Source organism: Saccopteryx leptura, chromosome 5 (assembly GCF_036850995.1).
Source record: "Saccopteryx leptura isolate mSacLep1 chromosome 5, mSacLep1_pri_phased_curated, whole genome shotgun sequence".
NCBI lineage: Eukaryota > Metazoa > Chordata > Mammalia > Chiroptera > Emballonuridae > Saccopteryx > Saccopteryx leptura.
This window is the reverse complement of record NC_089507.1, coordinates 215,468,817-215,483,028: the sequence shown is the minus strand read 5'-3', so window position 1 is coordinate 215,483,028 and position 14,212 is coordinate 215,468,817. Positions and strand designations below refer to the sequence as shown.

The window sequence follows — 14,212 nt, the reverse complement described above, 5'->3', positions numbered from 1 at the left end:
AGACTCGGGCAGCAGGGAGACCAGGGAGAAGCAGGCCAGGTGAGGTTGGTGGGAGCTGGTTGGGTACAGGGTGAATTTCCAAGGTTGAGGCAAAGAACTTGCTAATGGATTGGATTCAGGGTTTGAGGAAAGAGGGGAATCAAGGATGATGCCAAGGATTTGGCTGGAGCAACTGGGAGGCCGGAGCTGCCGTTCTCTGATACAGACAGCACAGGAGCATGGAGCATGGAGTCTGTATCGCCGAGAACAACGCCTGGGCCCTAAGGAGTCCCAGGGGTGGCCAGCTGTTCTCACCACCTTCGGCTCCAGCTCCCTCCTGAAACTGTCCTTGCCTTCCTTTTCTCTCAGGGCCGGGGGCAGCGGGCTGTCAGGATGGCTGAGGAAGTTTCTTCCCGTCAGGCAAGCCTTCAAATTCAGCTTCAGGGATCCTAGGCCAGTGGCTTCGCTTCTCTGACCATTAGTTACCTCATTTATAAAGTAAACATAATAATCTCCTTGCTCATGAGGAGCAGATAGAAATAATGGGTTTCAGTGCCTAGCACACATGGCAGTCTCTCCTCCCTCCCCCTGACTCCGGTGGTCAGGAAGAAAAGAAACAACGTCAGTATCCACCCCAGCTGTTTATTGAACGGGAAGGCAGGGTGGAAGAGGTGCAGAATGGGGGCGGGGAGCATGGCTTGTGGCACAAGGGCAGTGGGGCCTGCCTGGTGGGGAGGACTGAAGACCCCCCCCAACCCCAGGAGGCTCCTCAAGGCTGGTGGTGACACTGAGACCCCAGGGTAGGGGTGTGGTCCATAACATCTCTTTCCAGCTGTCTTGGAACTCCCCCTAGTGGCAGAGAACGGAGTTGACGCATCACCTGCGGGTGATAGTTTCTAGGTGGGGCACTGTGAGGAACAAAGACATCCCAGTTTTCCCGTCCCCGGGCTCTTAGAGACCATGTAAGGATTCCCGTTCAGAGTATTTTCTGAGCCACCTGGGACCAGCAGAACTTGAGACGATCTCTCTAGGCAGAGCCTGTCCCCAGCCCGTGGGGGTCTCATGAAAGCCAGGATGGTGCCAGTCCTGCAGCGGCTGTAAAACAAGAGCTAGCCCAGGAGGATTCGGCAGATGTGGTCGGAGTTCTTGCAGGCTGCCACCCTCCCTCAGCCACCTCTTCTGTGTACCGGGACTCCGGGCTCGTAACAGCGGGGAGGGGGTAGGCGCAGGGCTTTGGACGCCCGAATGCACGAAGAAAACACACTCTAGGCAGGGAATGTCTTTGCACCGTCCTGGCCAGGAAGTCCAGTGACCACCTTTGACCCACCCGAGGCGTCCTGGTGCCGCCGACGGAGGGAGGAGTCAGTCCCTGAGATTGACCCTGCTCCCCTGCCACACACCCATTCATTCTCTGCCTAGAGAGGGTGATACTGCTATCAGGGGAGAACAGGAAAGTCACGGGACTCGAGAATCTGGGGGTCCAAACTCCTGATCACGCAGACACAGGAAGTGGTGGTCTGCAAGGGAAGGGGCCTTGGGCACCGTCACACTGAGGAAAGAGTGGGGACAGGTTGAGGGAGACACTTTCTGTCCCTGAAGGAGGAGTTGTTGGGAAGTTTTGAATGAGCTTGGGGGAGGTTGGCATCTTGGAGGAGCAGGGGTCCTACCCCCTGGGAATGGGCACGGGGGGGGGGGGTGGTGAGAGCCAGACTGTCTGACTTGGGGTTGAGAACTTCCGGCAACGTAGACAGAGGGTCCCTGCTGAAAGGGAGAAGAGGAGACAGTGGGAGGGTGGGGTGGTGGCGGGAGGAGGAAGGGTCCGCCCTCTGGCTCTGGCGCCCCCTCTGGCCACGTGGGCAGCTCAAGAGTCCCGCTTGGGCTGGACGGTCTGCACAGAAGATGGCCCGAAGGGGCTGGCGGGCGGCGAGAACCAGGACTGGCTGCTGGCGTCCCGGAAGATGGGGGAGAACTGCTGCTCTGCCTCGTCCCCGAAGACCTCCACATGGCTGTCGGCTTCGGTGTCCAGGGGCTCTGCCTTGGAGTCCTGGCTCAGCCAGCCGGTCACGGCCCAGAACAGGCAGACAGCCAGCAGGACCCCGGCTGCCACGCAGAGCGCTGTGCCTGCCCGGCGGCAGGTGTCCAGAGCCTGGTTGTAATCAGCTGCCCGCTGGTCCAACACCAGGAACTCACCCTCTCCGATGCCCTCCAGCTTGGGGGGCACGGCATAGCCGGTGGTCAGGGCTGCCACGCCCAGCAGCAGAAGCAGGGTCCCCGAGGACAGGCTGATCTGGAGAGAGGCAGACAGATTGGGAAGGAGTCAGGGTCAGCCGGGGCCCTAGGCCCAGGGATCACCTTCGACCCCCATTTGACTTAAAAGTAACCCATTAATTCAACCTTTAGAGGTGGGAATCACAGCATTAAAAATTGAAGAAAAAAAGAAAGAGCGAGAGAGATGGGAATCACAGAACACACCTGCTAGGATCTAACTGGCGAGGGGCACCCACCGTCATGTTCTATTTGGAATCTTGATTAGTTTCCTTCCTGGCTTCCACCTAACAGTGGGTTTCTCTTGCCAACCTTGAATCCCCCTCCATTATTATTTGGGTCCTATCTTATCCCGCTGTGCCATCTACCCTCTATCTCTATCTCTCTGTCTGGTGAACTCCTAAATATCCCTCAGAGCTCATCTCAGACCTCACCTCCTCAGGGAAGCCTTCCAGGATACCCCTCAATGGGGTCAAATCACCTGCTCTACACTCTGTAAATGCTGTGCCAATTCGGTGTTCAGAGCACTCACCCAGGTGCAAACTAGGACATGTGCTTTGGCTACTATGTAAGTGCTGTCTGCCTGCCCCACTGGACGGAGAGCTAAGAGAGCCAGGAGAGCAGGGACTGTGTCCATTTCAGCTCACTAGATGTCCTCCAGGCCTAGCACAGTGTTAGTACAGAGTAGTAGCTGAGTGAATGCTTGCAGAATGACTAAACGAACCACAGCTAGGAGCTCCTTGCAGACAGGAACCACATCTTCTTCAATTCTGTGTCCCGGGGAGCCTAGCACACTGCCTGGCAATTAGAAGATGCTAAAAAAAAAAAGAAGTGTAAAATATGTACTGACTTCCTCCTGGAAGTCTTCCTTGATTAACCCAAGCACAGAAAGCATTTCTTCTCCTGGCATCCTCTGCACACCTGGCCTGAGGCTGTGCATTCGCTCTGTGCAGGTGGCCACCTCCTCTCCCCACTAGAGTAAAGCCTTCTGAAAGTGGAGGGGAGGGACGCTCTGCCTCAGTCTTCCTCTGGTGTTGAGCAGAGAGCTATGCCCTTTGTAGGGACTCAGCTCACTGCCTCCTCCATACAGTCACCCACATGGCGAGCCCTAACTGATCACTCTCCCTGGTTCATATGAACATCAATTGTTTCTCTTATGTCTTCCATTGCCCTGGAAACAGTGCCCCCAATAAATCACTGGGAAGCAAGTAATATTTAGGTGGCTTGAGCCCTCGTCCCTGCCAGTCAGCATAAACCATCCCCCAGGCCACAGCAATTAGTTCAGGGTCGGGCAAGTGACCCAATCAGAGTCAATGCAGTACTTGCCAGGACTTCTACAAATAAAACCCATGGTTTCTTTTCTGGAGGAAACACTAGAGGAAATTCCGATTTCCCCTGGATGGTGAGGAGCTGGGAGTGGGGGTGTGAGGGTTGGTACAGCAGCAGCCGTTTGGGGAATGTGTGGGAAGAACCTGCAGCTGACAGGCTGCAAGGGTGGGAGCCCCATGGAAACCCTGAAGGCTAAGAGAAAGCTGGAGTCCTCAGTGTGATGGTTTGAACTGCTGGATCGAACTTTGCCTGAAGCCACTCACCTCTGGTCTCTCCTATAAAATAAGCAGTATCTTCCATTTACTGTTTAAACCCATCTGCGTTGGGTTTTCTATCGCTGGAACATGCAAGACTCCTAACTGCTACACCATGCTTTTTCTTTCTACCCATGGGGTCCATCTCTTCCTTGAAGCCACAGGAAATCACCGGAGTTACTCCTCCTATGGTCTTACCTTCCAGCACAGTGAGGGCCAGGGTCGACGGGGACACAGGACAGGAGGCCCCTCAGGGTCATCGCTGAGGGCGGTACCCGCACAGTCCTCATAGAAGAGGTGCAAATAGGAGCGGACCCCGTACCACTTGCCGTCTTCCACGTTGAGGCCCCGGCTACAGCCACAGGAACGGTCACAGCCCGGCATCATGGATCCCTGTGGGGTAGGCAAGGTTCAGCAGAGGGAAGAGTCAGCAAGGGCTGCCCATGCTGACCCTCCCAGGTTCTTGAATCTTCGTGCCCCATTTACTCCTCCTATTTAAGACGCGCCACACACATAGCACAGCCTGGCCTTCTGGAGGCCTGGCCTGGCCTTCCCTTGTACACTGTGAATGAGCCGGTGCACTGATGTGATTTGCCTAGTGCCTGGCAATTGCAGGTGTCCATAAAAGTGTGTGTTTGCTCTGGAGGCCACTTGTGGCTGGGATGGTGGGCTCTGGAGCCCTGCTGTCTGGAATGGAATCCCAGATCCATGTACTTTCTGGCTGTGTGACCTTGGACAAGTGCCTTCACCTCTTAGAGCTTCAGTTTCCTCATCTGTATAATGAGGCTAATGATTATACCTGCTTTGTACAGTCATTGTGTCTTCTGGTGCCAAAAGAAATGGTGGTAGCTGTTGTGATTATTATTATTACTGTAATTATGTTTATCCTGAACTTCTTGAGCCCCAGGTCTGGAGTGAAAGGTCCTCATCCCATCTCCTCTTCAAAGTCCCCCCTCTCTCAGGTACTCTTGGGGGTAGCTGTCTTGGCTGACACTTGTCCAATCAGGCAGAGCTCCCCACGCTGCCAAGCCCTAAAGGGCCTCTCCCCAGGGCTGCCACTCAGAAGGCTACAACCTCCAAGCCCCAAGAAATATCCTTTCCACAGGAGGTGGAAGTCAGGGGCCCTTGGGATTAGGGACTCAGGCTCCAGGGCTGTTAGAGTTCTGGAGAAGCCTATCTAAGAACGCTTCTTCGCATAGAGGGAGATATGGAGGCTCAGGAGTGAAAGCTCCTTGCACATCCACACACAGCACAGGTAGGACTAGAATCGAAGTCGGAGGTGCAGGCAGTGCTGGGGAAGGACTGGGCTCCTGCCCGCCCCCTGAGCGTCTTCAGGCAGAGTAAATAAAGCAAGGAGCTCACACTGAGGGGTGAAACAGGTTTCCAGCCACCTCTGCTCCTCTCGTTTCCAATCAGACGTGGCCCTCAAACCCTTGCGGACAGAGGCTCACCAGCTACGCCCACCGCAAACAGAGACATACACACAGGTAAACTGAGACACTCACCAACACAGACACAGGAACACGACAATGAGACATACCCGGGCAGGCACACATACTATATACCACACCGAGACACATGCAGATGAACACACAGCACAGAGAAACACACACACGCATACAATGACACATAAACAGACACACACACGTGTACACACACAGTCACACAAGTCACAGGAGTGCTGTAGTTAACGCCTGTCTGTAAGTCGCAGCTTTTCACAGCCCTCACCCACAATTCAGGCTAAAGAAAGAAAAAGGAAGGAAGGGAGAAAGGGAGGGCGGGAGGGAAGGAGGGAAGAAGGGAGGGAGGAAGGAAGGAAGAAAAGAAGGATGGAAGAAAAGAAGAAAGAAAAATTGAGCGAGAATAGGAAAAGGCAGAGACTAAAAGCAAAGGCACAGAAAGAGGGCGAGAGTGCAGGAGAGAGCGATGGGGGGGGGGGGAGGGACTCTGAGGGGGCGTGGCCAGTGCGGGAACCGCCCAGGGCGGCAAGGGCGCAGCAGCCAGGGTGGGAGAAAGAATGGGGCCGGCGGGACCGTCAGAGTTAGTGCAGTGACCATTATTAATTAAAGACCCGGAGGAGAGAGGGTGGGAAGAGGGTTCAGGGATGGCAGGCCTGCATTAGCTTCTCTCCTGGAACTGAGTGGCCTCTTCCCTGAAATATACAGAATCACTCAATCCTGCGGGCCTTGGAGAAGGAAGGTGACCTTGACGGTGACACTCCTTGGCCGAGCCCCTCCCCCTCCCATTCTTGGGTTGCAGGGAAGCGGTCGGGCAGAGGACGGGATAAAATGCTGAGGACTCAGAGCGAGTACCCGGGACATGGGTTGCCATAGGAACCGCTGGGGAGGTGGCCCTGGGCGGGAGAGGGGAGGAGCTCGTTGGGAAGGGAGCGGGAAGGGGAGGGGGCTCCGGAGTCCGGGGCAGGGGGGAGACTGCGGCGAGTCGGCGCTGGGGGGCGGGCGCACGGGAAGGTGACAGGCGCCAGGGTTTGGAGATGGATGGAATCTCAGGTCTTGGAGCGGCCACACCCAGTCCTCCCGCCCAGAGCCCCAGACCCGCCCTCTCCAGCATCCCGCGCTCCCCGGCCAGGAGAAGGGGCGGCTCCTGGGGGGGGGGAGGCCAGAGAAATCAGGCCAACTGCCCCCGCCCCCCACCGCGCCGAGGTTTCTGACCCGCCCCCCACCCCGTTCCCCGGTCGAGATTAACTGCATCCTTCCCCCCAGAGGTAAACTGAGTCGGGCGGGCGACAATGGAATTCCAGGAGAGAGGTGGGTGCGGGCCTTGTCCTTGGAAGCCTCCGCCCAGCCTGTGCCCCCTGCGGTCGCTGCCCCTTGCTCTCTCCCTGAGACCCCACCTGCCAAAGGCCCAGGCTCACCAGGGCTTGGGCGCTGCCGTTCCGCCCGAGGCGGGACCCGGCCGGCCCGAGCTGGGGATGCGGGCGGGGGTGGGGGCTCCCGGGAAGCCCGGAGCAGGCGGGGTGGGGGTCGGGCCGCGCCGCGTGGAGCAGGACTGAGCTCACCTCTCTGCTCTCTGTCTCCGTCGAGCCGGAGCCGGAGCGCCAGCAGACCAAAAGCGGGTTCGGTCGCGCCTGCGCCGCAGTCGGGGGCGGAGGTAATACCCGAGATGGGAGCCCCCCCCCCCCAACAAGGGCTGGCTCTGCAGACTGCGGACCCCTGCCGGATGGCAAGCCCTTATCTCCTTCCAGAATTCCCTTCTCTCTCTGGGACTCCAGGCCCCTCACAGAGACCCCACCACCTCCGGGACCACACCCCTTAACGGGTCTCCCCTTGACTCCCCACTCTCCCGTCACTCCCTCTCGCTGAACACCCTTGTCCTCCCTGAGCCTTCATTTTCTCACTGTGCCTTCAGCCCCCTCTCTGGGTCTCCTCCCCTCGTGGAGCCCTCACCCCAGTATACAAACGCTCATCTTCTCGCTGAGCCCCCACCCTCTTCACAGACGCCCACCTCCCTCTCTCCGAACCCCCACCAGTCACTGGGTCCCTCCCAGGGGCTCCTGTCTTGCTCACATCAGGGCCTCTTACCTCCTACTGAAGCCCTCACCTCTGAGTCCCCCAGCCTCTCTGCATTCTTTGTTCCTCTTTGAGCCCCTACCCCTTGCTGGAGACCAGCCCCCCTGCCCCCCATCTTGAGAAGGGAGCTGGGAAGGCGGAAGAGGTGTTGGAAGAAAAGCTTCCTGCCCTCAGGGAAGGAGCCAGGGAGACCTCCTCCCTAGTTCTCTCTCTAAACCTTTCCCCTGGTTCTGCCCTGGGCAATGTGTGCCTGTGGGCCATCTCCACCGGGAGCCGGCCTTTGCCAGGCAGCTTCATCTATTTCATTTCTTGTTGTGTGCCTACAGCCTTGGTTTGGTCCTGCATTTGTTGTGTGGCCCTTGTGAAGGTCACCACACCGCTCCGAGCTCCATCAGGCTCCATTGCATGGACATGTCTTCATGTCCCGAGCATCCATTCTGTCCTTCTTGGCACTAGGGGCTGGGACACCGGGCTGAGTGGACTCTGCACCCTCTCTGTGTGTATCTCAAGTGAGCTGATGACTGCTTCAACCAATCAAGTATGGTGGACACTATGCCCTGACTTCAAAGGCTAGGACACAAAAGGGCGTGCACTTCCCTGGGAACTCCAGCTCTTGGAGACCTGAGGCTTTATGCAAGAAGCCTGTCTGCCTTGAGGCTGCCATGCTGTGTGGAAGCCAAGGGCATGTGGAGAGCCCACACAAAGGCACCACAGTCCCAGCAGAGCTTGGCCTTGGAGTCATCCTAGTTCAGTCATCAGACAAGTAAAGGAAGAAACAGCTAGATGATTTCAGTCCACTGCCATCTGAATCAGCTCCATCTCTGATGTTATGGGGGCGGTGTGTGTGTGTGTGTGTGTGTGTGTGTGTGAAGGCGGCTCTGGAGGAGATGGGGAGGGGCGGGGTTAAAGGTACAGAAAGGTGGGCTAATGGGCAGGGCTTGAGCCAGCACAGGAAGGGTCCAGTGTCCTCTGCCAGATCTCAGGGAGGGAGGGAGAGTGGCCACTGGGAAGAGATACATGTGGTTGTGAGCTGAACTCTGGGAGCCAAACAGATCCAGATTTGAATCTTAGTTCTGTTACTTGCTACTTACATGATTTAACTGCTCTCAGCCTCAGTTTCCTCAACTGTAGAATAGACATACTATTAGTAGTTGCCCCTCAGAGGGGTTATAAGAATGAAAGGAGATGTGCGTGTAAGACACTTCGCAAAGCACCGGGAATAAAGTAAGAACTCAATCAAGTGTTATCCTTACTACTATTATTGTTAGGTTAGTTTATCGGTGGGAAGTTGAGTGACGTGACAAACTGAGTGCTCTTGAGAAAAACAAGATGCATATTCAATAAAGAAAAAGGTTTTGGTTCAACAGGAGGCTTAAAAAGGGTAGCGAAGCAGACACGAAAGGCCACATTTTGTATGATGATGTATGTAAAATATCCAGTCAGAAAATCCTGAGAGGTAGAAAACAGATTAGTGGTGCCTAGGTGCTGGAGAAGGGAAGAATGGGGAGTGACTGCCCTAATGGATTTCCTAGAGGGTGATAAAAACATTCTAGGACGACATAGTGGTAATAGTTGGCGAACATTGTGAATGTATATATGTCGTTAATGATAAGTTTTATGTTACATGTATCTTACCACCATTTTTTAGAAAACAGGGCAAAGATTCAGAACAATCAACAACAGCGCTAATAATGACAGTGGTGGTAAATATTATTGGTTGAGCATTTACTATAAGCCCTTGCCTGAGGTCATTCAGTCACAAGGTAGGAGGCTCAGGAAGCATTCAACTGTTCTGAACTTCTGAACTCTGTTTCCTTTTATTTCGGTTTGCAAATCAGCCAGTTCTCTCAAAGAGTTTTGGGGCCATGTTTTAGAAATGCTGGAGCATTTAAGAGCTGGGAGATGACCCTCTGGAGATCTTTTCTCCCGCCACAGCGATTGTGGAGGAGACATGCTGCCCATCCCAGGGTTCCCAAGATGACAGGCAGGAATGGAAGGGAAATGCCCTGTGCCTCACAAGGCCACCAGGCAGCTCTGGGTCTGGCTGCCTTCCTATCCAGTCCTTGCTCTTCCCCTGCTCAGGCCACATTTCCCAGCCACCCCTGTCAGTGGGCATCCGGCAGAGCTCCCACAGGAGGAAGGGGTGGGACCGAAGGTTGGCAGGCAAAAGGGAGAAGACATGATTTTTCTACCCTTCTTCCTCTACTTTTCTAGCCTATCCTGACTGTACCACCGCCTCACCTGAAATCGTGGCCCCTCCTCACGCTTTAGCCCCTGCGCTACGTAACATTATTACATGTATATATTTAAGTGTTGATTTTTTTTTTTTTTTCATTTTTCTGAAGCTGGAAACAGGGAGAGACAGTCACACAGACTCCCGCATGCGCCAGACTGGGATCCACCCGGCACGCCCACCATGGGGCAACGCTCTGCCCACCAGGGGGCGATGCTCTGCCCATCCTGGGCGTCGCCATATTGCAACCAGAGCCACTCTAGCGCCTGAGGCGGAGGCCACAGAGCCACCCCCAGCGCCCGGGCCATCTTTGCTCCAATGGAGCCTTGGCTGCGGGAGGGGAAGAGAGAGACAGAGAGGAAAGCGCGGCGGAGGGGTGGAGAAGCAAATGGGCGCTTCTCCTATGTGCCCTGGCCGGGAATCGAACCCGGGTCCTCCGCACGCTAGGCCGACGCTCTACCGCTGAGCCAACCGGCCAGGGCTATTTAAGTGTTGATTTATTGTGTTTCCATCCACTAGAAAGTAAAGCGCCACAAAGACAGGGGCTACATCTGTTTTCTTCACTGAAGAATTGCCAGTCTTTAAGACAGTGCCTGGCACAGAGTAGGAACTCGGTAAAGATCTGTTGAAAGAGTAAATAAATTTAGCAGTCAAATAAAACACACACAAGAGAAGAGAGAAAGCCCTAAGGAACACCTGACAGTATTCATAATCTGCATTAAAAACAGAGAGGTCAGGTGACTTCTTTAAGTCACACAGTAAATCCTCCACTGACCTCAAACCCCAGGCCTCTTTCCATTCCGGATTGGTATCTGAGTCTCTAAAGAGATCCTTGGTGTACGATTTTTTTTTTTTTGATAGAAGCAGAACTTGACATTCGTTTAGTTAATGGGAAATCCTGAAAACTACCGAGAGTAAGAAATGAGGTTGCTAAGAAACCTCAGAGGATGCGGGTGAGGGTTGGAATCTATTGCTGTGCATCCTGAAGGAAGTTAGACGGGCGGGTTTGGCTGTAAGCACATTTCTCCTGCCTCTTCATAGGCTCCTCCAATGCCAGGCTGGGGATGCTCTTAAAGACCTCTAGGGCAACCCCCTAACTGTACAGATGGGGACACAGAGGCCTCTAAAGGCAATGTGGGCCCTGGCCGGTTGGCTCAGTGGTAGAGCGTCGGCCTGGTGTGCGGGGGACCCGGGTTCGATTCCCGGCCAGGGCACATAGGAGAAGCGCCCATTTGCTTCTCCACCCCCCCCCCCCTTCCTCTCTGTCTCTTTCTTCCCCTCCCACAGCCAAGGCTCCATTGGAGCAAAGATGGCCCAGGCGCTGGGGATGGCTCCTTGGCCTCTGCCTCAGGTGCTAGAGTGGCTCTGGTCGCGGCAGGGCTACGCCCCGGAGGGGCAGAGCATCGCCCCCTGGTGGGCAGAGCGTCGACCCTGGTGGGCGTGCCGGGTGGATCCCGGTGGGGCGCATGCGGGAGTCTGTCTGACTGTCTCTCCCAGTTTCCAGCTTCAGAAAAATACAAAAAAAAAAAAAAGGCAATGTGATCAGCCTAACATTGCTCTAATTTCTCAACAAGAGCAAGGACAAATGGCCAGCCCAGATTCAAGGGGGAGGACATTTATAAAGAATGTCAAAGAACTTTTAGCCATATTCTAAAACCACAGCCTACTGAGGCCTCAGCTTACATATCACCTCCTCCAGGGGGTGACCAGACCACACCGGGCTCCATGCCTGGACTAAGTGCCTCCTCTGTGTCCCCCCAGCCCCCATGTCCCCCTCCATCAGTACATTTCTATCCCTGTGTTCACGTGTCACTCTCCTCCTCAGTTCTCTGGGCTCACTGAGAACGAACCAGGTCTGTCTTTTTCACCTTTGGATGCCCAGAGTCTAGCAAAGCAAACCCTTAATAAATGTCTGTTGAATGGATGAGTGGATGAGAGATTGAACGACCTAAGGCATGGATGGAGTCCAATGCAGAAATCATTTCTTCCTCATGAAGCTTACATACTCACTGGAAAGACAGATAAAAAAAAAATGTGATCGATGCTATTAAGAAAAATAAAGCAAAGGCGATTGTGTAAGGGGCGTGGTGATACTTTATATAAATGGTTGGGGAAGGTATTTTTGAGGTAGTGACATTGAAGCTGAGACCTGAAAGAAGTGAGAAAGTAAATCGTGTGAATATCTGGGGAGAAGAGTTTTGGGTTTTTTTTGTTTTTTTCCTTTATTTTTCTGAAGCTGGAAACGGGGAGAGACAGTCAGACAGACTCCCGCATGCGCCCGACAGGGATCCACCCGGCACGCCCACCAGGGGCGATGCTCTGCCCACCAGGGGGCGACGTTCTGCCCCTCCGGGGCGTCGCTCTGCCGCAACCAGAGCCACTCTAGCGCCTGGGGCAGAGGCCAAGGAGCCATCCCCAATGCCCGGGCCATCTTTGCTCCAATGGAGCCTCCTCTGCGGGAGGGGAAGAGAGAGACAGAGAGGAAGGAGGGGGGGGGGGTGGAGAAGCAAATGGGCGCTTCTCCTATGTGCCCTGGCCGGGAATCGAACCCGGGTCCCCCGCACGCCAGGCCGACGTTCTACCGCTGAGCCAACCGGCCAGGGCGGGAGAAGAGTTTTTCAAACAGAGTGAACAGCACATGCAAAGGGCCTGAGGTGGGTGTGTGCTTGGCAGTTTTGAGGAACTGGCAAGAAAGTCTGTAGGGCTAGAGCATGAAGAGAAAAGGGGAAAAGCAGTTGGAGATGAGTACCAGGGTGAGCCACAGGCCAGATCACGTAGGGTTTTAGAGAACATGCCGAAGACCTTGGCTTTGAGTCTGAATGAGATGGAGACCACCGGAGAGTATTGAGCAGGGGGAGGACATGGTCTGATTTATAGTTTAACAAGATCCCTCTAGCTGGTGTGTGGACAATCAGACCGTGAAAAAGGCAAAGGGGGAAGCAAGGAGTCCAGTGAGGAGGTCAGTACAGGATCCAGGCAAGAAATGATGGGGGCCAGGCCCACAAGGGCAGCCATGACAGGTGAGAAGGGATAGGACACAGGACACATTCTGAAGGTAACGCCAAGGGACCCGAAGCTATGAGAAAGAGGAGCCAAGGTGACTGAGAAGTTTTGGGCCTTTCCCAGATATGTGAAGATGTGGGTGGATTTGGGGAGCAGGCTTGGGAGCTTTCCGGAAACAAGAATTTATTTTTAGACACGCCAAGTTTGGGATGCCAATTAGATATCCCAGTGGAGATTTGACAAGAAGGCGGGGAGACATACAGGTCTGGCAGTGCTGGGATGGAGATACAGACCCGAGAGTCCACAGGTAAGATAAGCAGAATTCTAAGATGGTCTCCAAGACACCCCCCCACCCCCCGGGCTGGAGGCAGTGAGATTGGAGTAGGACACACCCTGACCCACAGCCCCAATTGCTTCCTACTCTTTTCAGCCACTAGGTGTCCCCAGAGTCCACATAAGCAGACCTCCCCACCTTTCTCAGGTCAGAATCCATTTCCTTCTGAAATGGAAGAAATAATAAATGGTTTCTTCTCTTTTACTATTCCACCACCTCCACTTTACATACGAGGGAACTCAGGCCTGTGGAGGGGAAGAGCCTGGTCCAAGGTCCCCCAGCGGTCCTGCACTGTCCCTCTCCCCCAGGATTTCGATGACCGCCCTTTCTCCTTTTCTCAGCTTTTACCAGGAGAGGGACTACGAATGAGAATGACATCAGCAGAGGGCTCTGGAGGGCCTTGTGGGCCGAAGCTGGAGTGTCGGTATCACGCCGACTGGGAAGGGTGTAACCTTGAGGCGGGGGCAGTGTTGGTGGGGAAGGGAAGAGCCCCCTCCTGACACCGATTCCCAAGCACGGAGGGGGCGGGCATCAGAGGAACCCAGCTGCGGTTGCTAAGCCAACGACCAATGCCCTTCGTTCAGCCCCCGGCACCCTTCATTGCACACTAGGTTTATCAAGAAGCAGATTCGAGACTGAGTTTGGGGTGCAAAATGTTTATTAAACACCTGTGAAAAGAAAAGGGAGGAAGCAGGATTGGGTACAAGAAGTCAAACTGCGCTGCAGGCCTGGCAACCCCACCCCACCCCTCGGGCACTGGAGGGGCCCTGGGGGAGTAGGGGGGAGGAAGGTGCAAGTACTGCCTGCAGGGGTCTGTCCCACACTGAACCGACATGGCCAGGCAGTCATGCCTGAAGTCACTCAGACACCAAATCCGGGCTGCCCTGGGAGCCTGGCTCTCTGCAGACCCTCGAAGAACTGACAGCCAGAGGCTCTGCACTGACCACACTTCCCACAGCTGGGGAAGTCCTCCCTTAAAGGGGGTTCGGGGTGACATATCTGTCCCACACCTCCTCATCTCCTTCTTATAGTATTTTCTGGGCCATCTTGATTCCAATCAGATGTCATCTCTGCAGTGTCCCAGGCCACCTTCCCCTAAGCTCTCAGTCCTTGCAAACCTGCTCCATTCCCCCTCTAAAGTGTCTATGGGTCTCTCGGTCCTTGAAACCCCTCTCTGAATGAGGTCTGCACGCTTGGACTTGGTCCTCATTGGGGAAACAGGCTTCGTCCAACCTTAGGAAGTCACAGGATCTGGCAGAGGAAGAATTAGGGTGAGGGGTTGTCA

General features: G+C 54.9%; 1 protein-coding gene and 1 long non-coding RNA gene across 3 annotated transcripts in view; both read right to left on the bottom strand.

Moving 5' to 3' along the window:
* Nucleotides 1-14,212, bottom strand: part of LOC136405121 (uncharacterized) — a 249,628-nt gene that overhangs the window by 17,968 nt on the left and 217,448 nt on the right. The gene's annotated exons all lie outside the window — the stretch shown is intronic.
* On the bottom strand, nt 602-6,934 carry NRSN2 (neurensin 2). Of its 2 annotated transcripts, none has more exons than XM_066386272.1 (3): nt 6,847-6,934; nt 4,026-4,220; nt 602-2,266 (listed from the first exon to the last, which is right to left on the bottom strand). In XM_066386272.1, exons 2-3 carry the CDS (start codon nt 4,212-4,214, stop codon nt 1,841-1,843), a joined length of 615 nt encoding a protein of 204 aa, XP_066242369.1. In that variant the 5' UTR covers nt 4,215-4,220; nt 6,847-6,934; the 3' UTR covers nt 602-1,840. The 2 variants fall into 2 exon arrangements, with proteins under 2 accessions (XP_066242369.1, XP_066242368.1); XM_066386271.1 differs by lacking the exon at nt 6,847-6,934 and adding an exon at nt 6,703-6,712.